The 25139-nt window shown below is 53.4% G+C and overlaps 4 protein-coding genes across 5 annotated transcripts; 3 read left to right on the top strand and 1 right to left on the bottom strand.

The window, feature by feature from the left end:
• Positions 1-924: 924 nt before the first annotated feature.
• Positions 925-9470, bottom strand: EME2 (essential meiotic structure-specific endonuclease subunit 2). The gene is made up of 8 exons (XM_072878617.1): positions 9072-9470; positions 6060-6196; positions 5800-5892; positions 4894-5018; positions 3945-4050; positions 3031-3146; positions 2413-2602; positions 925-1251 (listed from the first exon to the last, which is right to left on the bottom strand). The coding sequence occupies exons 1-8, from the start codon at positions 9397-9399 to the stop codon at positions 1081-1083; spliced, it is 1266 nt and encodes a 421-aa protein (XP_072734718.1). The 5' UTR covers positions 9400-9470; the 3' UTR covers positions 925-1080.
• Positions 9471-9476: 6 nt separating this feature from the next.
• NME3 (NME/NM23 nucleoside diphosphate kinase 3) lies at positions 9477-13618 on the top strand. Its single transcript, XM_072878624.1, has 5 exons — positions 9477-9636; positions 9732-9862; positions 10413-10514; positions 10832-10944; positions 11915-13618. The coding sequence occupies exons 1-5, from the start codon at positions 9591-9593 to the stop codon at positions 12030-12032; spliced, it is 510 nt and encodes a 169-aa protein (XP_072734725.1). The 5' UTR covers positions 9477-9590; the 3' UTR covers positions 12033-13618.
• Positions 13619-13746: 128 nt separating this feature from the next.
• LOC140659235 (ubinuclein-1-like) lies at positions 13747-21577 on the top strand. 2 transcript variants are annotated; one of them, XM_072878619.1, is made up of 9 exons: positions 13747-15070; positions 15966-16052; positions 16270-16365; positions 16651-16794; positions 17162-17259; positions 19676-19805; positions 20032-20150; positions 20843-20986; positions 21442-21577. In XM_072878619.1, the coding sequence occupies exons 1-9, from the start codon at positions 14831-14833 to the stop codon at positions 21446-21448; spliced, it is 1065 nt and encodes a 354-aa protein (XP_072734720.1). In that variant the 5' UTR covers positions 13747-14830; the 3' UTR covers positions 21449-21577. The 2 variants fall into 2 exon arrangements, with proteins under 2 accessions (XP_072734720.1, XP_072734719.1); XM_072878618.1 differs by lacking the exons at positions 20032-20150; positions 20843-20986; positions 21442-21577 and having other exon boundaries at positions 18984-19781.
• On the top strand, positions 21445-23958 carry LOC140659240 (SPRY domain-containing SOCS box protein 3-like). The gene is made up of 4 exons (XM_072878625.1): positions 21445-21629; positions 21921-22023; positions 22513-22638; positions 23343-23958. The coding sequence occupies exons 1-4, from the start codon at positions 21522-21524 to the stop codon at positions 23420-23422; spliced, it is 417 nt and encodes a 138-aa protein (XP_072734726.1). The 5' UTR covers positions 21445-21521; the 3' UTR covers positions 23423-23958.
• Positions 23959-25139: the final 1181 nt, after the last annotated feature.

Genomic DNA, 25139 nt, shown 5'->3' on the forward strand with positions numbered 1-25139 from the left:
GGCTTTGAATGAGAACCTTAATGAAGTAGGACAGGCTCTCTGTCAATCCAACTGTATCTGTGCTGCAGCCAGAGAAAACAGCCTTGCTGGACTGCTCCTCCCCAGGAACTAATTCAAGTATTAGCAGATGGAGGCAGAAGAATCCCTGGCAAGGAGGAACTTCGTTCGGAGGGTGCCCTCCCACTTCTGCAGCACCAGTTGGTGTTGCTTTGAGCCAGTGAGCTGCAGATCAGGGTAGGAAGTTCAGGGGTTTGTGTCATTGTGGAAGGCCCCAATTAGCAATACCAAAACTTCAGGCACTGGGGGGTCCCTGACCCCTGCTGTCCTGGCTGCGGCTATTTCTGAGTAAAAAACTGAGCATTTGCTTTGGGAAAAGAGAATCCCATCCTAACCCACCATTTCGCATGGAGTTTTCTGGAGTTTATCTGCCATTTTCCTCTGCTGGGTGTTCAGCCAACAAACTCTGCTCCCCTGCCCTGAGCTCTGTGTTACCCCAAGGACGTGGTTCCTCTCTGGCCAGCTGGTTTGGACAGTTGGTGAATGTTTTCTGAAGTAACTCCAGCAGGACCCACCTGCCCAAGGAAGATGCAAGCAGGACCCCTACAGTAACGGGTCCGGTCTCACCAAAGAGCCAGTGGGGAGCAGGATATCAAAAGTCAGGACACACTGCAGAAAATACATGGCTCGTTCAACAGCTCACCTGAAAGGCAGCACAGGACAGACTCACCAAGCAGCTGTCTCAGCAGAGGAGCTGATCCTGTGCTGCTCAGGGACAGCTCACTAACACTTTCACATCCAGCCCCTGTTCCAACCATTCCTTAGCTCTCTTAGGAGACAGTGCCTGCTTTCCAGCCAGGGGATAGAGAGCTGGGGCAGCTAAAAGAGGAAAGGAGAGCCAAGAGGCTGAAGAAAGCATCTGTAAAAAGACATTTATTGATGTGCAGGTCTCTGTTCTGAAACAGAATCAGCTGCTTCCCCTGGCCAGGCTCCCAGCAGCACTGCCGTGCCAGCAGCAGCTCAGCCACTGCCGAGTCTTGGCAGATAAAACAAGCAGGCTGACTGACACGGCCCACGGTCCCTCTACGTGCTCAGGTCCAGGACAAGGTCAGGGTCAGTGGATACCATGAAGAGGTAGATGCGGCGGGATAAGTCTGGCCCAACACGGCGGTCTTTCCCACTGACATCTGATTTCACTGGGATGTCACTCAGCAGAAGTCGTTTTTCATCTTCTGTGCTGCATTCTTCATAGGCCTTTGAGCACGCAAGAGAAGGAAGCAGTTAGGACAGTCTTCTCGCTCTACGAGAAGACTCCAATCTCCCCTGCAAGCCTCAATCCCATCGCTACAGTGAGGATCCATGACTGAGCCTTCATCCAGCCAAACATACCAGGATCAGGGGATAAAGCTCAGAAGAAACAAGATCGATCACTTGCAAACAGACCTCACACACACTCAGAGTTGTGTTTTGCCCCTCCAGCGTACAAGGAGAGCTGTAAAGCCACTTCTTCTGATGCAGCTATGCTAGGGACAGAAATCAAAGCTCCAGAAGAAAAAGGAGAGTATTTGACTACACGACACTCTTTTTAAAAAAAGTTCTGTTGCATTTCCTGATCTAATGGAAAGAGTTTATGTGATTAATGCTCACAAAAACAAGCACTTGCTGATAAAAATGTGTCTTCATAAATTGGCTAAGCTGCTGTCAGAGGGTTAGACAGCATCCTCATCTAATCCTGCTCCCCCAACACCTTGCTGAGCCAGTCTAGCTCACGAACCAGCAGAAAGCTAAGGGGACTAGGCAGAGGGAGAATTTAGAGAGCTACATCAGCTCCCTGAAGGATCAGACAACAGAAGAGCCAGGAGAGCGTGGGGTATGCCACTGGTGACAGCAAGCAGTAAGACAGTTTGGGTGTCCTGTGGAAATCCCTCGCACTCCGCAGGGGTGACACGAGTTTTCTGCTTGAGGGTGATGTACAGCTGTTGGACTGTCACAGCAGCCACCTGAGACTTCACCCAGTTCAAATAAAAACAGGCAAAGCTGATGGACAGACCGCGTTGGAGAAGGGCAGTGGGATGCATCCAGCAGACCCTCAGCTGCACTGGCTGGGGTGGGCAACCAAATGCATCACCGAGCAAAAATGCGAAGATGCTTTGAGCGGGTCCTGTGAGGTAAGACCAAGGCAGAGAGAGGTCTGGAAGGGCTAACAGGTGGGGTAAGTAGCTACTGCTGAAACAAAGCTATGGTTTAAGTCAAACACCATCTGGAGACAAGCCTTGCCTTTCTGGGGAGCCAATTTCACACTCGTGGCTTGTTTCCCGCATCAACAAAGACCTTTAAGTGAGGAAGCACGTGGCACCCCTCCCTGCCTGCGTCCTCCAAGCTTTTAACAGGACACTGAGGGGTTTGAGGGCTTACCTGTAACAGGAGGCTTGGGGAGGGATATGCTTCCGCTATAGCTGCTGCTGTTGCAGGGCTGACTCTGTTAAACTGCTGGATTTGTCTCTTCCACACCTGCCAGAGTCCTGTGCCATCCTTCTCCACTCGTACCCCGCTGGCCCAGGCCCCAGCAGTGCAGAAAGGCAACTCCTGTGACTCCAGCTGCCTCCTGCAGAAAGACGGGCTGCTGAGAGCAAGACGGAGGGCTGGTGCATGCCCTGAGCACAGGCCTGCAGACCCCAGACGCTGCAGCCTTCCCCTAGCATTAAGCAGCGGGCTTCCTTCTAAAATCTCTTTCTGCCTGGGACTAATATTTTTTTCCCCCTCAATTTTCTTTCCTTCCCTGGAAAGCTCCAGAACACCTTGGTGGAAAGGTTTTTCCTAAGGCTGTTATTTTCCCTCCTTTCCTAGTGCTGAATCACCATAAGAACAGAAGATTTTCATCAGCACAGAGACTGAAAATGATCTTGAGACACACCTAGTCTGGGCCCTTACACTGACAGCATCAAGGACAGGCTAGCAGCCACAGATAGCTTCCACTGAGGTTTCCTTAAGCTCTGGGGTTGGGACGTGACCGAGTCCAGTGATACGACTCACTTGTACGGGCGTTTTGCTATTGCCTTTGTCAGCGCAGAGACGTGCTGGCCAAATTCCTGCCATGTGTCTAGGAACAGCACTTCGATGTTACCCCACAGCTGCAGCACCACCAGCGCCTGGAGGAGAAGCGACAGAGGTGAAACATGTAACATGCCAACCGACGGGACAAAGACAGGCTTGGGTGGGCCAGCCGTGAGCCAGGACAGCCCGAGGCCCTCACCCTCCTCGACCCTCAGCCGGTAGCGCTGGTGTCAGCCCTGGCCACCAAAGGCACCTAGCGAGAGGAGCAAGGAAAGCACACAGGTAGGACGCATCCCTTGGCAGGATGAAGCTGGGCTGGGGCTGGAAGGGGAGAAGCTGGGCTGCCTGCATTAGCTCTGTTTACACAGTGCCGCAGTAAAGCCTGCTCATCCTTCTTAGCTCCCAGTAAGCCAGCAAGTCATAACCCCCTTTGGGGCATACTCAGGCAGGGCAGGAACTTAGTTCAAGAGATATCAAGCAGGGGTTTAGATCATATTTGACCTAGTTTATGACTGCTGCGGCATCACAAGGAGCATTCCTGCTCTGCTGTGGGACACAGGCTCTGCAAGGCAGAGACCTGAGCAAGAACCAACAGGTCCTTTCACAGCTAACTGGGCAGTTCTTGGTGGGGTTGGGGAGGGGAGGATGGATCAGCTCCGAAGCATGGTCTTAAGAACAAGAGGCTCTAAACCATGCCTCGAGGTCTGCAGTCCCTCTTCAATCCATTGCCGGCCAGGGTGAAGGAGGATGCACGCAGATGCAACCTGATCCAAGCCAGCCACCACCTCCCCTGGCACAGCATTCCTTAGACACAAGAGCTCACCAGTGGGAGCCTCTTCCGCACAGCTTAACCCCAGGTAACATAAAACTTCAAGGACTGTAAGAAGTTTTACCTCCAATATCTCCTCCTGAGTCATAGCCAGCTCTGGGCCAGGCTGGGAGCTGGGACTCTGCTTTCCAGGGCTCAGTGCCCGCTGCCTGCGCTGCTCCTGGTTACACCTACAAGCAAGACACACGGCTCACACGCAAGCTCTACATATTCACACCTCAGGGCTGCTGTCTGACATAGAGGACAAGGCCATACTTAACCCACCCACATCTGCCACCTCCCAGTCTGACTCGAAGCTGGGAGACAAAGGTGTCGAGTTTGTTCCAGACCACCTGCCGGCCAGGTGGTGGCAGCTCCCCTGCGAGGGAGAGGAGACCTGAAACCAGGGTGAGAGCCACTTGGTTCCTCTGGTGGCAGAACTCAACAGGCCACAGCTTATTTTTTTTATACATAACACTCTAGGTAAAATTTATCCTCACAGTCTTAAGTGAGAAAGAGCCCAGGAGGTGGTGAGACAAGAGCTCTCCCTGAGAAATACTCCAGACAGAACAGGACAGACCAAGCTGTGTCTATGCCGGGAACTCTGGAAGTGATCACACCATCACCACAGAGGAGATTCCTCTGCTGTGCATGTACATGGACAGGAAGGACCCAGGCACTGGGAGCAGCACACGAATGAGACATTTGGGGATGAGAAAAGGGCTCCAGGCATTGAACATCTCTCCCTACTTCATGAGCTGCACACAGCTCTGCCTGGGGTACAGAGAGAAGCCTTACCTGTGAACCCCTTCTGCCTACAAGATCGTCAGAGGCTGCTATAAATGCATGCGCAAAGTACGCCCTCAAGACTGCAAAACCCAAGTCCCGGCTCCCATGAGCATGGACTTTGTGATTCACAGCCACCATGCTGGCACCAAGCATCAGCAGCTCAGCTCTGGATGTGTCCCCCCTGCAGACACGCTGATCTCCCCCCGCCGTGAGCTTCCCGGCACCACTGCTCGCCCGGCACGTACCGCCTGTAGGCATCCAGCCCAACGACAGCCAGGCTGTAGGTTTTGGTGGAGGAGCCCTCCAGACCGGCCAAAGGCAACACTTGGTTCAGGTCAGGCTGACTCGCTGACAGGGCATTGACAAAACTCTGAAGCAAGACAAATCATACCCAAGTCTGTAGCAGCCTTCCTCTCCAAAACACCCCTCCCCATCTCTGGCAGGACAGCGGGGCCTTCCAAGGTGCATCTCATTGGTGGGAACGGGCAGCACCCAGCCTCAGACTGCAGCTGAGAGCGTTGCCTTTGGGCACGCACCACATGCCACATCTGCCAACGTCCCGCTGCTTCTTCTGGCTCACCTCTTTCCCTGGAGCATTAGCACTGATCTCCTCAGACGCTGCCTATTCTAGCCTGTCATTCTCTAGTCTTGGACGGGGCTGAATGGACTGGGGACTTCTCAGGGCAGAAGCACAGGCTGCCTAGACAGGTATAAATAAAACGTTGTAGGACTGCACATAAATGAGAACTAACACAAATCTCTCTGCTTCAAAATGCAAGTGTTTCCAAGGGCTGCGTACTCTGAACGTTTCTTTCGAACAAATCTTTTATAGACTCCATGAGAATGGAAAAGCTAAATGCAAGGAAAGGCAAGTCTGGCCTGCCCAGCTCCCCTCTGAGGAACACAGCATCCTTTCCCAGGGTGAAAGGCAGGTGCCTGTGTACCATCCCTAAAGACCTCCTGCTGTACTCGGATAGGGCTTCTCCCACAAGTTCTCTCCTTCCAAACCACTGCCCTCTGTAACACAGCTTTGTTTCAGGGTGGAGCAAGGGCAGTTTTGAATGACCCCTCCCTCCCCTTCTGTGTTCACCTGGCAAAGTGACTCTGCTGTAGAGCACTTTGTATAGGGCTGGCTCAGAGATCTGTATCACCTGGGTTAGGGAAAAGAGGCGCTTAAGAAAATCTTCCGGCTCTACCAACACCAACACCTCTTTCTCCTCTTCAGTCTTCACCATGGGGCCATCCTAAAGAAGATGAAATAATTTCCAACACAAGCAGGGGTCCAGCATGAAAGCAGAGAGCAAGTGTCCACCTGTGCAGAGCCCACACTGCAAGAGTGCAAGTCAAAGCTTTCTCCTCACAGCACATCAGTTGCTAGCTTATGTGTACAGAGAAGATGAGGAGGACTCACTGGAGTGGACAGAGTGCTTGGCATGTTTCTCCTCCAGGTTATGCTGCAGGGAATCGCCTGAGGCTCAAAAGAACATTTACAGTCCAAGGAACTTAAAACCTTCACCCAAGCATCTGAGCCAGGATCTTTGAGGAGACCTGTGGAGGAGGAGAGAACAATCCTGACATGAGAAAGAGGTATTTCATCAACAGAGCTTTAATCAAGAGCTTTAATCAACAACAACAAAACACAAGTGGAAAACAAGGAATTCTGCAAGGATGGGAAGTCTGGCTTCCTACAGCACGTGCGCTTGCTGGCTGGATTGCTGAGTTATTGACTTTGTCATTGACCATCTCTGCAGGCACCTATAAAATCGTCCTTCTTCACTCCAGCCAAGTACCTGGACACTGACAGGCAATTTGCACATTCTGGGTTTCTAAAGGCAAACTTTAAAAGCCAGCTCTTCTGTTCCCCCAAGAACAAATTTTATTACATTTGTAGAAACTTTATTATTTTTCAAATATCTGTCTCTCTGTGAAAGAAGACCGAAATTAGCCAACAGGCTGAACAATTTGTAGCTAGGAAGCTGGGTTTCACCACCCATGCACAGCCCTGGCACACCTCCCTTGACACTCACTTCAGTGCCGTTGCCATCACTCCTGTGCACGCTGCTACTCCAGCAGCCAGGCTGGACACACACGTGGATGTCACCAGGGAGCCCACAGAGAACGTGTTCTTAATTACTGGCTCTGTAAGTAGTGTCAAACGTAGCTAACGTGAGTCGACACCATCCATTAGGCACCTTCCTTATAGCTGTCTGCAACCTCGTCAAACCAAGCATTTGGACTGTTTTCTTTGACAGATACCTGCTCTAGACTGAATTTATTTGAGATGTTTCAACAAAGTAGCACGGCTATTTCTAAGGATGCAAGGGGAAGGCTAACAACATGCTGCTTGTCCATGTTAAAAATATCAACACCTTGTTTGATGAGGGAGCTTTGCCAGCAGGACTGCCCGGCCCAGCCGCAAGCCGCTCCCCGGGGCAGGACGGACCTCAGGGTGCAGGGCTGGGTGCTGCAGGCACAGGACAGGCAGAGTGCTCCTCCGTGCTGCCTGCACTCCCTCTGCCGGCACCCGGGAAGAGGAGGAGCAAAGCCTCCGGCTGGTGCAGTGAGGTGAGGGGTCGTGACGTGAGGAAGGCAGGAGCGGGGTTGAGACCTAAGCAGGAATGGGGCAGAAGAGATGAGCAAGAACTAAACTGATTAGCACCAGGGCAGAGGACAATGTGAAACCCAGGGACAGAGAGTAACTCTGAGGACTTGGTGGGTGCTGATATAATTGCCACAGTGGAGTTTTTAAAGTGAAAAATCACACGGTATTTTATTTGGCGGGCTGTGCATTACACCAGCCAGCCTGCCCCACCAGGCTGACCCTGCTCAAACAGGATTGCTCACCTGGAAAAAGGCTGCAAAAATACACTTCTGGAACCTCCACCGCCTCCCGAGGACCGGATGTACTCATGACTTCACCACAAATTCCACAACAGAACAGATAACAGTATTTATCCTACACAGACTTTTCTACTGGCAGAATAATGAAGACAACAACAGGACTCTGTTGGAGCAGTCTTCCTCGGGCAAAGCCATGCTACAGACCCTCAGAATACGACCTCTAATTATTTTATTGGTGCAAACATGATAAGAAGTTACTCGAAACCATGTCAGATGAAGCAGTTGGATCCCTGCCACCCAGAGAACCACCAGAACCTGCCCAAGATCTGCATGGAGGAGAGTGAGCAGACCAACAAGTCTCTAAACAGAACGTTTAAGGATACAAAGCACGTATCCTTGAAAAACATTTTTAGTTAAACAAATATTGCTGCTAGCAATTAGCAGTGGAGTGAATGCTTACCATAAGGATAATGTAATTAGCAAAAAGTAGTGCATGACAGATACTAACGAACAGAGCAATTCAAGATATAATGCTACGGCTCTAATTACACGTGCACAGGGATGAGCTGAAGCTTGGATTCAAGCTGCTGGGGACCGGGGTGCAGCGTCACACTTGTCACACCGGCCATTCTGCCCTGACAGGGAAGCCCACCCAGCGACCCTGGGCTGCCCAGGCAAGCTGCAGGGCGAGGAACAGGCCAGCAGCCCCGCTCCCCCCAGGACAGGGATTAGAAACACACTCCAGGGAGTCAGATGTGTCAGAGGATCAGCAGCGGCAGTTGCGAGAGCCAGGAAAGGGCCAGGATCCCAGGGACACGCTGGCAGCCAGCGCCACAGAATAAACCACCTCATTTTCTGCCAAGGAAGCTCCATGCTGTGACCTACGGGGTCCTGATGCCCTGAACATTGTCCCTGACCAGGGAGGCTCTGGAAGCAGACCCAGCCCTCTGTGAGGCGCCTGGAGAACATATTTCAGGTGCTGGTATTTCCAGAGGCTTATCTTGGAGCTGCACCAAGAAGTGAGTTCCAGATAGCAGGTAACATTGCCCAGCCTGAGCAGGCGGTCGAGCTCTGGACTGCAGGTCTTCTTATCTCTTCATAACGACACTTGAGGACGGATGGGAGCAAATTAACAGCTGGGAGCTCACCGCCCCAGAACTACCTCAGAAACGTGCACTCTATAAAGACAATCCCTCTGGGACTGAAGCGCTGCCCTTCTGCAACAAGGCCCGGAGGAGCTAAGAGCTTGTACTCCAGAAGTGCCAGCCTGGGCCTGTCAGCCCCAGAGCTGGAGAGGTTGGTCCTCTCTCCATGATGCTCAGGAACAAGGCAGGGACCACAGCAGCTGCCCGCTGCAATCTAACCACAGCTAGTCTGCAGCCACGACAGCAACGACAGAGATAACCAAGGCAGAAGAGCCTAATAAACACCCAGGGGCTGTGCGGGCCCCAGGCCAACGGCCCGGGAGCAGCTCAGACAAGGGCGCAGGGGGGACAGCCAGGAGGCCCCGGGCGCCCCACCCCGCGCAGGCAGAGCCGGGCCCCCCCAGCGGGCTCGGCCTCCCCGGGCCCCCGCCGCCCACCTGGGTCGGCGCACACCTCCATCAGCCGCAGGCACCGCTCCGGCCGCAGGAGCCGCCACGCCGCCGCCGCCTCCCGCCGCCGCCGCTTCTCCAGCGCCTGCTGCTCTTTCCGCCGCTCCCGCTCCCGCCTCCCGGCTGCGGCCTCCCCGGGGGCCCTCCGCCGCCTCGGCCGGCCTGCCGGGCCCGCCGCGGGAGGGGAGCCGGCCGCTGCCGGCGCCGCCCCAGGGCCGCAGGGCTCGGGCTCGTTCTCGGGCTCCGACTCGGAGACCTCCCAGGCGGCGGCTTGCCGGGCCGCCAGCCCCGGGCCGCGCCGCCCGCTCCCAGCCATGGCCGAGCGCCGGCGGCCGGGAGGCGCCAGGCTCCGCCCGCTGCCATGGGAACGGGGGCAGCGCCACCCTCTATCGGCCCCGCCGCTCCTCAGCCCCGGCACGATCGTTCCGCCGGGGGCGGGTGTCGGGGCGGCCCAGGGGCGCTGAAAGCGCGGGGCGGGGACGCGGCCCCTTTAAGAGCGGCGCCGCCATGATCTGCCTGGTGCTGGGCCTCTTCGCCGGCCTCTTCCAGAGCGGTGCGGGCTGGACCGGGACCCCCTACCCCTTGTCCCCCCGCGGTTCAGGGCCCGGGTTAGTGTCCTCCCCTCACGCCTCCTTCCTCTCCTTGCAGCCTGCAGCGGGGCTAACGAGCGCACCTTCGTGGCCATCAAACCGGACGGGGTCCAGCGGCACCTGGTCGGGGAGATCATCCGGCGGTTCGAGAGGAAGGGCCTGCAGCTGGTGGGGCTGAAGCTCCTGCAGGTGAGGGGCCCGGCCCGGCCGACACCGCTGCTGCCACGGTTGGGGGTCCCCTGGTGCCGAGGGGCCCAGGCTGGAGCAAGGCTTGCGCGGCCCCGCAGGCCCCAGCTCTGCCGGTAACTCCTGAGGGGTTTCTGCCGGTAACTCCTGAGGGGTTTCTGCCTGCCTCCCGGCTTGTACAGCCTGCTGTTGCCATTCAGGCAGCAGATCCTCAGAGGTCAGAGGGGTGTTGGCACCCAGGTGCCTAAACTGCTTCTGGAGGAGTGATTCCCGCTGTGGGCAGCATGCCTGCCCTTCACTGTGTCCGTGCTCCAGGGCTTTCATACATGGCTGTTGTAAGCTGGCCGTTGTTGCTCCTCTGAGCTAGAAACTTCTGCCCTCCCTGTGTCAGGCCTCACCAAAGTAAAGCCATTTCACTCCTGGAAGTGAGCATCTGTGCAGGAGCTTAGTTGTAACACGCACTATCTAGCTGTAACCACATCTCTTGGGTGTAGACCTTGCCCAAATCCCCACCTGCTCAGAGCAGACTAAGCTTTGTGCTCTTTGTGCTCAGGCCTCGGAGGAGCTGCTGAAAGAGCACTACATCGCCCTTCGTGACCGTCCCTTCTACAGCCGGCTGGTGAAGTACATGAGCTCTGGGCCCGTGGTGGCCATGGTGAGTGCTGGCCAGGTTCTCCAGAACCAAGGAACGGAAAGTAAGTGCAAAGTATAAGCAGCATTGGCTTGTGGCACAATGGAAACAAGGTGGCCTCTCTCTTCAGAGGGCCTCTTGAAGCCGTACTGAACTGAAGAGGTGTTTTCTGCAGTAAATTAAATCCACAGACAGTTCTGATTATTTTTCAAAATATGCTATTTACAGAGAGACCCTTTCCTGTCTCTCACCCAGGTAGATTAGATGGGAAATTTAGAGGACAGATGATAGGATCTGCTGGGGGAGTTGTGGATGCTGATTCTTGTTTTGCTGTCACATAGGTCTGGCAGGGCCTGGACGTGGTCAAGACAGTTCGCATAATGATTGGGGAGACTAACCCAGCCGAATCCAGGCCTGGCACCATCCGGGGAGACTTCTGTGTTGAAGTCAGCAAGTGAGAGCTTTGGCTTTTTGTTCCTTCAGTATTTCAGGGCATCCAGTCCAGGCATTCCTGTGCAAGGCCTGCCTGAGCCATGCGAGTCTGCATCTGCAGAGCAGAGCTGCTCCCTTCTGTGCTCAGATCAGAGCTGTCTCCCTCTGACAGCTTGCAGAGCAGCCCTGGCAGGAGGTGCTGACCTCTGCCTCCTGGGGTTGGCTTTGCCAGAAGGGAGAGCCTAAGTTTGTGTCTTTCCTGTGTCTTTCCTGCCTCCTGAGGCCTTCTCTGTTGAAAGCAGGTGGGGTTTGCTTGTCTTTTGCTCTGGGGAATCAGGACTGTCAGACTGTGAAGGGGAAGCGAGGAGCCCTCTCAGCCCTTTCCTGGGGGAGCAGGGCACCTGGAGAGCTGCTCCCGCTCCACCGGGCATCTGAGTCTGTAACGAAAGCCAAGCAGGAGCTCTACATGCGCTAGGGCTCTTCATCGGTGAAGATCCACTGGCTGTGACCTGGGGTGGCTGCAGCCTGGCTTGTGGTAGACACTGTTTTTATCGAACCCTCCTGGACTAGGTTTCTGTTCCATGGTGTCTGATACCAAATGTGCTTCAATGGACCTACTTTGACAGAAGGAAGGGGGAGAAATCTGGAGGCAAAACTTGAATGACTGACATAAAAACAAGGCAAACCCCAGATCAACAGCCACTTGCAGCTCCTCCTGTAGCAAAAAAAATGGTTTCTTATCATAGGAGGAAGGAGTGCTGGGAACTGGCAGCTCCTGCACGTCCATGACGTAAGCCATACATGAACCACATAACCACAAACAGCCCCTGAGCTGGAAGGAGGAGGGCTGTGCGGTGGGAAAGAATATTGTAAGATGGGACTGGCTCAATTGGCTTAATTAAATTGGTCAAGGTGAAATTTTCCAAACTGCAGCTTCCCTCTCCCGCTGTTCTCTGCTTAGTCCCAGCTGATCCCTTTCTTCTTCCCTACAGGAATGTGATCCATGGCAGCGACTCGGTTGAGAGTGCCCGGCAGGAGATCTCCCTCTGGTTCCGCCCAGAGGAGCTGACTTGCTGGGAGGACACAGCTGAGCACTGGATCTATGCGTGAGAAGAGCAGCCCGAGGGAATTATGTCTCCCTGACTGGGCACAGGGCGTTTCCATCCATTTCATCGCAGCTGCTTGGGCTGGCTGTGGATCCTGCTGCGGTGTCGCATGCTGTGGAGGTTTCTGTTCTGCGTGTGGGTGGACAGGTCCTGGGAGCTGGTCTGTGTGTGTAACTCTGGTTCAGCTCCCTGCAAGAGTAGCTATTTCTTTTTTTCTCTTTCTGCTATAGTAAGTAGTTGGTATTGTTGCTCTGTTTGCTGCAGCATCTTAAATCCCAGGTAGCTCAAAGTGACTTATTGAAGTGAAAACTGGGCTCTGTGCCCATTCCTGTGTGTTCTCAGACCTGCCTGGTGCAGGAGAACGTGTGCTCCTTGCCGCTGGGAGAGGTGCTCTGGTCACTACAAGGTGATGTGATTGATATCATCCACCTGCATTTCTATAAGGTTCTTCATTAAAGGCTTTTAAAGAATTAGGCTGCTATGGGATAAGGGGGAAAGTCCCGCCCTGGGGTAAGAGCTTGTTCCAAGACAAGGAATGAAGGATAGGACCAACTGCTCTCTCTCTTCCTTGGTGGGAGCTCTGCGTGCTGGCACAAGTTCACCCGGCTTCAGACATGATTAGCAAGTCCATGGAAGGACAATTCACCAGATGCTGTTAAACGCAGTTTCTCTGACTCTGGCTCCTGGCTGTGGGTGCTGGGAGTGGGGGGAGCAGGTTCTCCAGGTCTGCTCTGGTTCCCTGTGGGCCTCCGCTGCTGGCTGCATGGCCCCTGGCCTGACCCAGCATGGTCTGTCTCATGCTGTACCCCATGGCAACTGACACACGCTAGTGAAGCAGTAGCACTGTGCAAACCACAAGAATAGAAGGGGGAGAGTGAGGTGGGGAAGGATTTGTAGATTTGGGGCTCAGGAAGGACTAGGAGGACTATTTAGTCCTCTCTTGTGCGCAGTGCAGGCTGTGGAGTCCTGGCACGGAGCTCTGGGAGATCCTGAGATCCTCCTTGTCTGACGGTGGAGCTTCCCTGCTGGGAGGGTTTCTGGAACCGTTGGACACCACCTTGAACCCGCTGTGAGCTCTCCCTGGAACATCAACATCCTCCGAGCTCCCTGTGCAGCCTTGCTGGAGCATAAGGGCAGGGATGGCGACGTTGCATCCTGCCGTGGAACAGGGGCACGGTTAAACCCAGGGAACAAGGTCTCCTGGGTCTTTCTTGTGTGTAGGCTCAGATGTTTTTAGGCCTGTGCCCTAAAAGCGTGTCTCCAGCTCCCCAGCTTTGTAGCTGCTGGGGACTGAGTGCAGTTCTCTGGGGGCAGAGAATAAACTCATCCCCGCTCTGGGCTGGCCCCAAGGGTGGTGGGGCTGAGCTGGGAAACGCCAGCAGCGACATGGGAATGAGCATGGAGGGGACGGAGGGTCTCCCTTCGGTGACCAGGGCCCTCTGCAGCTGCCCCGCTGCCACAGCCAGAGCTCCTCCTGCCTTGGGCCCTTCTCCAGGTGGCTGCTTACAGCTCTAAGTATGTTACAGATTCTGTTTCTTCCCATAACTGGTCCATTTGCTTTTTTATAATAAACTCGGGCGTCCCATTGTCTCTCCCACTGGTTCTTTTCCCCAGGGATGGGGAGGGGGTGGTGGCCGACGCCTGGGTGGCTTTCGCTGCGCTGAGGGGAGGCGAGCAAGTGCTGCTGGCAAAGCGGCTTCGCCGCCACCGCGCCGCCCCTCAGCCGCCATCTTGCCGCGCTGCCGCACGAGGGCTGCCGCACGTGCGAGGGCGGCACTCGCGGCGGGGATAGGCCCGCCCTCGTCACGTGGGTGTGGCCGGCGTCGGTTGGGCGCGGGGCGCGGCTTCAGCGCGAGGGCAGCGCCCCCCGCAGTCAGGCGGCGGCGGTGAGTGCGGGGCGGCCCTGCCCTTCCCGCGCCCGGCCCCGGTTCCCTCAGCCCCGCGGCCCGCCTCGGTGTCTCCTCAGCACCAGGGCCCCCGTTCCCCTCAGCGCGGCCGGGGCTCCGTCCGGCGGCGCGGCCAGTCCCCGCGCTCCCCTCAGCCCCCCGCGGGTGCTGGGGACGGGGTCGCTCTCCCTGGGCCGGAGGGGAGCCCCGAGGACGCGGGACCGCCCCGGCGGGTGTCCCCGAGGTCGGCCCCGTTGCCGGCCGATGGCCCGCTCCGGCGCCCGTTGGTTTAACGGTGTTTCAGGTGGCGTTCTGAGGGCGCGGGGCTCTAACCGAAGCCTTCCGCGCTTCCCTTCCCGGCGGGGAGAGGGGAGGCGGCTCTCCCGGAGGCGGTGGCAGGGCGGTGCAGCCGGGGGGAGCTCGGATCGGAGGGCAGCGAGGAGGTGTAGGTGTGCGGCCCGGGGCAGGGACAGGGGTGTCCGGGCCTCCGTGCAGCGGGAGAGCTGCCGGCCGGAGCGGAGCCCTGGCCCGGGGCGGTGCAGCCCAGGCCGGCGTTTCTGCCCAGGGCTGCTGGGCCGTGTCCCAGCGAGTCTGGGAGGGCCGTTTGGTTTCCTCGACAGCTGTATTTCCTTCAGCCTCTGGAAGTGGAGCGGTGTGGTGTCAAGGCAGAGGCGTGGGGGTGGGCAGAAGTGAAAGCGTGGGGGGCTGCCAAGGTTGGAGGGAATTCTGGTTTGAGGATTGACTTCTTTCTGTAACGATTGCAGCAAGCGCTAGCAGCCGGGGCATTTGTCATTTCCCAAGAAAACTTCAAAATCAAATGACTTGTTCTACTGCCAACGTCCTCAGTGTTCCTTAACCAGCTGGTGAAACCCATATGTGTGCAGCTGGGGCAGACTGGTAAGACTTGGCCGTAGCCATGACGGAGCCCCACAGGGTTTCGTTCACCACTCTCCACGGTCCACTGAGCAGCAGCTTCTTGAAAAGGTCTCAGAAAGACGATGGAGAGCAGCCCCAGGACTCTGAACCGGCTGCAAACACTGTTCGAATCACACTTAATCTCTTCGAGCCAGATGACAAGCATTGTCCAGAATTTTTCTACCCAGATCTTCTGGAGAGTTGTCAAGGGAAAGTAAAAGGTGGTTCTTCAGGAGACAAGGTAAGTCCCCACTTGTGGCCTGTGGGGAACTGACGTATCTGAAGATTTCAAAGGTTTTTTCAGTATTGCTGTTTTAACGCTGTTTTGACTGTTGGTTGTGTGTTAGCTGTGAGGTGCTGAGAGGTGGAAGGAGGGTGGTCATGCATCCTGCAGGCAGGAGAACTGGCATCCAGCCAGGGGTTCTTGTTGTCAGGCCATGCTGTCGCACTCCTTGGCCTTCACTGGAATTTCACGTCAGAAAGGTGATGCGTTGGTGGCAGACTGTGGACTTAATGCTCATTTAGTTTGGAATTGCTTGATCCAAAGTGATTTTTGCTACCTGGCTTGCTAGAAGCTATGAGCAGCTCTTTTCCAAAGAGCATCAAAAGGAGAGATGCTTCTATGGTATGTGGCTCTGTCTTTTTTGGGACCCTGCTCTTCTGCACGTGAATATTTCCACCTTCGTGCTTGGCATCTCCTCCTGTGTGGTGGACATGGTGCTTCCAGGTGTTCCCTGACAATTCTGTTTGCCTGTTGAAAGCCATTTCTCAGGATACGACGGCACGCAGACTTGTGTAGCATCTGAACTTTGTCTTCTGGGTGTTTTTCTATGAAAAGAAAGTTGATTGGATTCTACTTATTTTTACTGTTGCTCTTCGGAACTGTTCAGTAGTCAGTTGATGGTTTGTGCTGCCTTTGTTTTGTTTTGTTTTGAGAGTCGGGAGAAGCAGAGACAGGTACAGAACTAGCTGAGAGAGCACCCAAAACCTAGAGACACTCTCAGAATACTGTACTAAAGGTTGATTTGTCTGAGCTTCTGCCTGGATGTGCTAGTCCTGATGGGTTTAATGCATGGGGTTTTGGTGGCAGCATGACAGGATTGATTCTGATGGTTTTGTCTCTTTTATTTCTACAGAAGAAAGACCCTGCTGATCCCCTTAATGATGACAAAAATGAAAGGCATGAATTAGAGGCTCTTGCTAGGAAGTCTGAAGAAAAATATGTATGGTTTTCTTCTTTATATTATGTTATCTCTTAGAATGAGCAATGATGTTCAGATGTCAACCAGTTAACACTGGTTTGGTTCTGCTGCTGCTAGGAGCAAAAAAGATCTCATTCTCTTTTCTGTACTGGAGCCAATGTCAGTGTCCTGTATCGGGGCCATCCCCATGGTAACTGGAAAAGAAAGATGAACACACTGTCGATCTCTTACTCTTTAGGGTGGCAAGAGACGTAGAAAGGACCGTATTCAGGACTTGATTGATATGGGGTATGGGTACGACGAATCTGACTCCTTCATCGATAATTCTGAAGCAGTGAGTACTGGGGCAGGAGTGAGGGTGGTTAAAGGCAGCTGCCTGGGGGGCTGAGCTGGCACCTGGGGAGAACCTGAACTGGGGACACGCCAGGAGTGTGCCGGGGCTGGGGACCGAGAGCTCCTGGGGCAGCCGCGTGGCAGGAGAATGCTGGTTGGCAGGTGTGTCCACAGCCCCGTCTGTTCTTGGGGGAGCACAAGTCCCACTCCATTGTCCAAGCAGCTCAGCTACAGAATAAGGTAACAAAGCTTACGGTGCCAATAGATTGTTCTCTGTTATTTCCAGTACGATGAGCTTGTTCCAGCTTCTCTTACTACAAAGTATGGAGGGTTTTACATCAACTCGGGAATACTGGAATTTCGGTCAGCATCTGAACCTGAAGATGACTACGTTCAAGAGAAGAAGAAGAAGAAGAAGAAGTGTCCCAAGGTCAGCAAGCCACTTTCTCAATTATTTCCTGTTAGAGGAAATGTGCCCCTCTTCGGTGGCAATGGCTGTTGGAAACAGCCCCGTTTTCATAATGCCGAAGCAAGGCGGCTAAAAAAGGAAAGAGCAGAAGCACTTGGCGTCCCTTCCCCTTTATCGGTAGGATTGTCTCTAGTGTAAAAGCTAGGTGCGCTGTGAAATATTGAGGACAGTGTGTGCCAGAACCGTGGTGATAGGTGTATGGGGTTTGGGTTAATGTGTCCAGTGGGCAAGGAGCTGCTCTCAGATTCTTGGGAGAGGGCCCAAAGTGGGGGTGCAGGTAGGATTGTAGGAGACGCTTTGATTGTGACTTGGTTTTAACCCTCTCCAGAAGCGGAAGTTGAAAGATGGAGGTGAAAAAATGAAGAAGAAGGATGATTCCTACGACAAGGAAAAGAAATCCAAAAAGTCCAAGTTCCCAAAAGCTGGGTAAGGAGGAGGAGGAGGAGGGAATGCTTGCTGCTCAACACCTTGCTTCAGGGTTAGAGGTGGCATTTGTTACGCTGCAGTAGTACCTGTTGCAGTGGGGGTGGCTTGAGTGTGTGCTGCATAAACACCAGCAGGTAAACCCCCATTGCTTCCAAAGTGGGAGAAAAAAGGCAGCTGACAATGAGGGAAGGAGCACAGCTCCAAGCAAGAGTGTCGGAGCCAAGAGGGGCCCAGCCAACTGCAATGTTGGTGTTTCTTGGAGCTCTGTTTAGGCACTAATGGTGGGAACAGATACTGGAGAGCCTGAGGAGAAGGAAAAGGAATTTGGTCTCCTGCTTTTAATAGGCTAAAAGTGTCAGGCTGCTGTCACGCGAGCTCTCTCTTGCTTCAGTTCCTCTGCACTAGTTGTTTGTGCGTTTCCAAATCTTCCTTGCTGGAATAATGCACGTAGCTAAATAAGAGCCCAAGTTGGTGGAGATGGTTTAAGCTCCATCATCTCTCTGCAGTGAGGAAGGACTTGCACATCAACGTGAGTCTTGCACTGTGGCAGCCCTGTCCCTGGTGTGAGTGGTTGCACAGGTGATGAACCTGTTGCATGAGTCTTTCTGCTTCCCCTCAGTTTCAGGTTGCACAGCTGTGAAGAGCTTTACCTTTGGATCTTTAGAGTAGGGCCCATGGGTGGAGAGATGGTTGCTCTGTGGAGGGTAGCTACACTCTAGACCTTAAAAATGGAAGCCATGGCTTAAATCAGTTGTGAAGTTGAGAGGCTGAGAAGAAGACAACAGCAGTGTCATGTATTCTCAAGTCTCCCTGGTTTCCAATAGATTGGTATAGTTTCCTCTGCTCTAGTAAAATCTGCTTTAGGGCAGTTCTCTTAAACATCATCCAACTTTCCATCATTCCCCAGCTGTTGTTTCATGGGCGACAGTTACTAAAAATCTGACATAGGAGTTGTGGGACAAATGCATTCAGAAAGCATAGAGGATTACAGAAAAGGAACTGAAACTTTAAATTTTAAGTTGAGTAAGTGAACACCTGATAGATAAGTTTACTAAAAAAAGAGAGACATAACAATGAAAATGCCTTGTGTCGTTTAGGGCATCTGGTACCAGGTGAAGTGTCAGGACTTCAGTCTTACCCTTAACTCTCAGGTATGACCTTAGGATCATAGAATCACAGAATATCTTAAGCTGGAAGTGACCCATAAGGATCATCAAGTCTGACACCCTGCTCCTCGCAGGACTACCTAAAACTGAACTATATGACTAAGAGCATCATCCAGATGCTCCTTGAACTCTGACAGGCTTGGTGCTGTGACCACTTCCCTGGGGAGCCTGTTCCAGGGACCGATCACCCTCTCAGCGGAGAACCTTTTCCTAATGTCCAATCTGGACTTCCCCTGATGCAGCTTCATTCCATTTCCTCATGTCCTATTGCTGGTCATCAGAGAGAGGGGATCAGCACCTCCTGCCCCACTGCCCCCCTTGAGGAAGGTGTAGACTGTGATGAGGTCACCCCTCAGCCTTCTCTTCTCCAAGCTGAACAAGCAGCAGGACTTTAAGAAGCAATAGAATATTTTCCTGGTCTAATTGGTTAAGGGGCTAAGACATACCAGGGGATTGGTGCATATGGCTGAAGTGAACTGGGATGAAGGTATCCTCGTCTCTTCCCCTTAATCTTGTATTCATTTCAGTTCCCTTTCCTCCTCCGTACTTTGTTTACAGCTTTACGGTGTTAAATGCAAGTAAGGAGAAGAAAAAGAAAAAGAAATACTCCGGCCCTGTTAGTGTTAAGGAGATGCTGAAGAAGTTTCAGAAGGAGAAGGATGCTCAGAAGAAAAAAGATGAAGAGCAGAAAGTGGCAACTCCTTCACCAGCAGAACCTCCAGCCCCGAGGGAGGCGGAGGCGATGCCTGACCCTTTGCTCTCGCTCTTCGGCCATGCCAGTGATAACGACCTGCTTCAGGCAGCGACGGCTATGGACTCGTTAACTGACCTAGACCTGGAGCGGCTCCTCAGTGAATCCCCGGAAGGGAGTCCCTTTCCTGATGTGGAGGATGGGAGTGATCCTATTGGGATGGGCTTGGAACAGGATTTCAAGCAACTGCCATCCCTCCCAGAAGGCCCGCCAGCCCCCTGTGCTTCAGCTGCCAGGAAGAAATGCAGAATAAATGAGACTGATGACATCCTTTTGTTCCTTTCCCAGATACTCGGAAACTAGATTAAAAGGCATGGTTTGGGATAAAAGGCTTGAGTCTGTTGATTTTAAAATCTAAAGAAGCATCATGTAGTTTGGCTTGTATTTTGTCCCTCTCTGCCTGCCTCCAGCTCCCCAGGTTGCATCAGAGTTGCATTTATGTGGCTTAGAGAACCCCTGCCAGATCCCTGGTCAACGTTGTGTTTGTCTTGTTCTTCAGCATAGAGCTGCAGACGCGGGAGCTGAACAGCCAGATCCGGTCAGGGGTGTACGCCCACCTGGCTGCTTTCTTCCCGTGCAGTAAGGACACTCTGGTCAAGCGTGCCCGTAAGCTTTATCTCTACGAGCAGGTGAGTGAATTTGGCAGCGCAGCCCTGTCTCGTGTGCATGTTCCCCCTGCTCTCCAGAGCACAGCTGTTGTCTGCCTAACGGGGTGGTGTCCTCCACTGAGCATGGTTCAGGCACCACATCCGGTGGTGTGGATTCAGACGTGGCAAGGTCTGGACCTGCCAGGTTTGGGTGTCTCGGCTGGAACACGCCATGTGGAACTTCAGTCTGCTCTGTGCTGTGCTCTAGGGTGGCCGATTGAAGGAGCCTCTACAGAAGCTAAGGGAAGCCATTGGAAGGGCCATGCCAGAGCAGATGGCCAAGTACCAGGAGGAATGCCAAGCCCACACTCAGGCCAAGTTTGCCAAGTAAGCTCCTTCTTTGCTCATTATGCATCTGTGGCTCTTCTCAGCAGGCTCCCTGTGACCTGTAGGCTGCTCTCATGAAGCACAGGCCAACTCCGAGAGAAGTGCTAAGAAGCCTCTGTGCAGAGGCCAAAAGAGAGGGACAGATCTTTGGGAAAAGAAGGAACTCGGCTGAATTGCTGAAATCCTGCAGACTAGACTCTTAACAAGACCAGATTTGTGGTTGTGAAAGCAGTTACAGCTATTAAAGTTAAAACTAGCTAACAGAAGCTAGTTAAAGCTAAAATGGAGAAGCTGCTCCGCTGCTTCATTTAGAACAAATCAAGGTTCACTTCCCGCCTTCTCATTGCCTCTCAGCACGAAGGTCTGCAGAGAGGTTCAGTTCTGTGGTTGTTAATGACGCCTGTAATTCTGGCACTGGTTTACTGCCTCTGCTGTTTCAGGATATTAAAATGGGAAGGGGTAACAAGGCTTTTTCTCCCCTGGCGCATCGATGTGCGTGCACACACAGAGCGAGGAACGTGCCCTTCCCTTCCTCTTCTGGCGGAGGCAGTGCAGGGTCGATTTTATTAGCAAGGTGCTATGCGGAGCCAGGCGTGTCTTGGCGTATTTATCCAGCCCTGGATAAACAGAATGACCTCCAACTGGGGAAAGTTAATCCGCGTAACTGTATTTGAAATCTTCCTGTTCTTCAGGGAGCTGCTTTGCCACTTGGTGAAGATTAAGTTGGATGGTTATGACCTTGACAAGAATAAGGCTCAGTCTCTAGAGGATTATGTGAAGACCTTCCTAGATGGAGAGGTGAAGCCCCTTTGGCCAAAGGGCTGGATGCAGGCCAGGTGAGCAAGACTCAAGTTGTACTCCAGGGCTTCCTTGTCCTAAGGGACCTCGGAAGGTCATTAGTCCTGCCCCCGCTCAAAGAATGGCTAGCTTCAAAGTTAGATCAGAGTGCTCAGGGCCTTGTCCTATGGAGTTTTGGAAATCTCCAAGGATGGAGATTACCACAGCATCTCTGTGACTTGTGTTAGCCAAAATTGGAACTGGTTAATGCTGACAGCTTTGGGTTCGGAACACTGAACCGTCCCTGGTGGGACAATGCAGAATAGTTCAGGCCTCAGACAACTCTCCAATGTGCACAGCTTAGGATTTACCCTCGTAAAGAGTAAAAAAAAAAAATCCAAACCCAAAAAAACCCCAACAGGCCTTCAAAACAAATGTCTGCCTGTGCTTTGGCTTGGGGATGGCTCCCTGAGGGCCTTTGCCCATCCTTGTCCGCTCTGTGCTTCCCAAACAGATTTTGACTGGGTGTGGGATGACCTGAATAAGTTGACAGCCACCTTGCTGACCTGCGGCAACCACAGGGTGAACTTCCACATGGAGTATAGCTGCGGCACTGCCGCCATCCGGGGGAACAAAGAGCTGGCAGACGGGCAGCACTTCTGGGAGATCGAGATGACCTCGCTGGTGTACGGCACAGACATGGTACGTGGGGCAGAGTCGCTTACGGGCACGCAGAAATGTCCAGTGTTCTTTGAACAGGACAGCAGGCTTCTCCAGCAGTTCAGCTGGGCCTCCTCACTTAGGAAAGGAAATTGGAGCTGGAAGCCTTCAACTCTGCCCTGAAACCTCTGACTTGGCTTCACCAAAACCTCTGGGTGCTTTTTTGGACAGTGCCCGGAAAAGGAGGGGAGAGACGGAGGTGGAGTCTCGGTTGTGTTTTGTTGCTTGAAAAGACGCTAAGCTTGTGTTCTTCTTCCTGGCCTTGCCTCCCAGATGGTGGGAATTGGGACATCGGATGTGAATCTGGACAAGTACCGCCACACCTTCTGCAGCCTGCTGGGCAAGGACGAGGACAGCTGGGGACTCTCCTACACAGGTAACGCAGGCAGGGCGGTGGCAGAGGGCAGGAAGGCTCAAGGGCAGCAGCAGGCATAAGTGTTGTCCTAAGGGGTTGAGAATTAAATGATCCGAAGGGGGTTGAGGCCAAAAAGGCCACCAGACCTGCGAGTCCCTTCGTTAACGACAACCGGAGCGGCTGCCTGCAGCTTGCAGCTCTTGGAGCATCTCGCCTTGCCTGCGTTTTGCAGACCCCTTAGAACCGGTGCGTGAACCTCCAGGGCGCCTGGACCGCCGGTTGCACGTCGCTGATTGGGGGTTTCAGTGCCGCTGCCTGCGCTCTGGTACTGCAAAACCTCAACTTCCCCCTTCTCATCGCCCACTCGGGGGTGGGAGGGCAGGGATCAGGCAACGGAGGGATTTTTTAGGCACTGCGTGAGGCTGTACCAGTGGGAACTCGCAGTGCGGGAGTTGGGATGCGTTCGTGGAGTGCAGGCTTTCCAGTGAATGCCAGTTTTTTTGTTTTAAGGACTACTGCATCACAAGGGAGACAAAACAAACTTCTCTTCGAGGTTTGGCCAAGGCTCCATCATCGGGGTGCATTTGGACACGTGGCACGGGACGCTCACGTTCTTCAAAAACCGCAAGTGCATAGGTAAGGGCACGGGCAGCCACAGCGGCCTGCGGGCAGAGGGACCGGGAGCGGGGAGCAGTGCAGCTCTGGCTGAACTCAGAGTCCGGCTGCAGCAGGGCTGCCGGAGGAAACACTGGCAATGTAGAAGACCAAGGCGTGAAGTGAGTGGGAGGAAGGTTACATTTGTTGTTTAACAGATGCATTGAAAAGACCTGTAGACTTACAGAGGTCCCAGCTCTGTGAAACAGGTAAACTGCTGCCAAATATCTGAGCTTCATCTCCTGACTTGCTGTCAAAGCCACTGCCTCTTCCCAAAGGATCCCTCTTCTCTGCAGACTCTCAGCTGAGACAAGATTTAAGGTGGCCTCTCGGTTTCAAAGCATACTAGACTTTAGTCACATAACAGACTTGACTCTCAAAAGACAAAATCAAAGACCAGTCCCCTCCTCCTACCTGTTGTGTGTTGCTTTGGTATCTGCGATGAACTCGTCACACTGCGGGGCACGATCAAACAGGAGCACATAGGGAAATGGGCTCCTAGAGATGCGTCTGCATTGCTGTTATGAAAGAGCAGTTTCTTACACCAGCTGAGCTGTTGGTGATCTTTCTCGAGCCCTGGATGACTTTAATTGCTTTGCATGTTGGCTCCTGCTGCTTCTCCTGTATCAAAGACTGTATTAAACTGTAACAATAAAAGTAGAAACTGTCTTTCATTCCTCTTACAGCCCTTGAAGGCAGGAATCTGAAGGCGCTTGTCAAAAACAGCTATGCTAGCGCAGCTACCAGCCTGGAGGGGATGTTTTAAATGCAACACTTGTGTGTCAGATCTAGAGGAGGTAAAGGCAGTGGAGATTACCTGGCCTCTGCCCCTTGGAGGGTTCTCGTGCTTCTCACCGAAACACCAGCGAGGTGGGCTGGGATGGATCTTAGGCGGAGCCAGACTGACACCACAGCACCACGCGCTTGTGGCAGCCCAGCAGCAGAACGACGCAGGGTCTGCCACCCCAGCTGCACTGGATGCCAACGCCATTCCGGTCCCTGTGGTTTCTGACCGCTTTCCACAGGGCCTGTGGTCAGCCCGTGGCTTCTGCTCCTGGGGCTTTTCCCAGCCTTTGCCCTCTCCTCCGGTGAGCAGCACGTTTGCTGATGATTTAGGTCTGGTGCCATCAGCCAAGTGCAAAGGGTGTTGGAAAGTGGAAGAGGGTTGAAATAAATAGGACGGGAAATGGCTTTTACCCATCCTTTCCACGGGTTTCCTCCCAGCACAGTCACTGGGAACACAAAGCTCCAGCTGCTGCCTCTTCCCCTGCTCCTATTACAGACCTGCAAAGGCTCCGTTAAAGCTTTTTGCACCACATGCGTTTATTCCCTGTCGAGCCCCATGACTCCTGCCTTTCCTTCCCACGTCACAAATCTCTAAGTGAAGATAGAAGCATAGAATACCTCAAGTTGGAAGGGACCCAGAATGATCATCGAGTCCACAAACCAAGGGACCTGAGCTGCTCCTCCTAAGTTTCCCTGGAGGCCTTTCGCCACCTTGGTCACCCTCCTCTGGACACACTCTCATAGTTTGATGTCCTTGTATTGAGGCACCCAAAACTGCACATGGTACTCGAGGTGGGGCCGTGCCAGTGCAGCGTAGAGTGGGACAATGACCTCCCTCAGCTGGCTAGCTATGGTGTGCTTGATGCACCCCAGGACATGGTTGGCCCTTTTGGCTGCCAGGGCACACTGTTGACTCGTATTCAGCTTGCCATCAACCAAACCCCCAGATCTCTTTCTGCGGGGCTGCTCTGCAGCCTCCCATCCCCCAGTTTGTACGTATAACCAGGATTACCCCGTCCCAGGTGGAGAATCCAGCACTTGCTTCTGTTAAATTTTATACGCTTGGTGATTGCCCAGCTCTCTAGCCTATCCAGATCTCTCTGTAAGGCCTCTCTACCCTTGCGGAAGTCCACAGCTCCTCCTAGTTTAGTGTTGTCGGCAAACTTACTTAACGTACATTCGATTCCTGCGTCCAGATCATTTATAAAAACATTGAAGAGCACTGGCCCTAAAATTGAGCCCTGGGGAACCCCACTGGTGACTGGCCGCCAGCCTGATGTAACCCCATTTGCATTAACTCTTTGAGCCCGACCCATCAGCCAGTTGCTCACCCAACGTACGATGGACTTGTCTAGCAGTGTGCTGGACAGTTTATCCAGAAGGATACTGTGAGAGACAGTATCAAAAGCTTTGCTAAAACTCCAAACCACCACATCTATTGGCTTCCCTTGGTCAACTAGATGGCTGACCTTGTCACAAAAGGAAATTAAGCTGGTTAAGCAGGACGCTCCCCTCATGAACCCGTGCTGGCTATAGCCAATGACTGGGTGGTCTCTCAAGTGTTTTTCAGTAACCCCCAGAATAACCTTCTCCATAATTTTACCAGGCACTGAAGTGAGACTGACAGGCCTGTAATTACCAGGGTCTTCCTTCTTACCCTGCTTGAAAATGGGGACAACATCTGCCAGCTTCCAGTC

This window comes from Ciconia boyciana, chromosome 13 (genome assembly GCF_034638445.1).
Source record: "Ciconia boyciana chromosome 13, ASM3463844v1, whole genome shotgun sequence".
In the NCBI taxonomy this organism is placed as follows: domain Eukaryota; kingdom Metazoa; phylum Chordata; class Aves; order Ciconiiformes; family Ciconiidae; genus Ciconia; species Ciconia boyciana.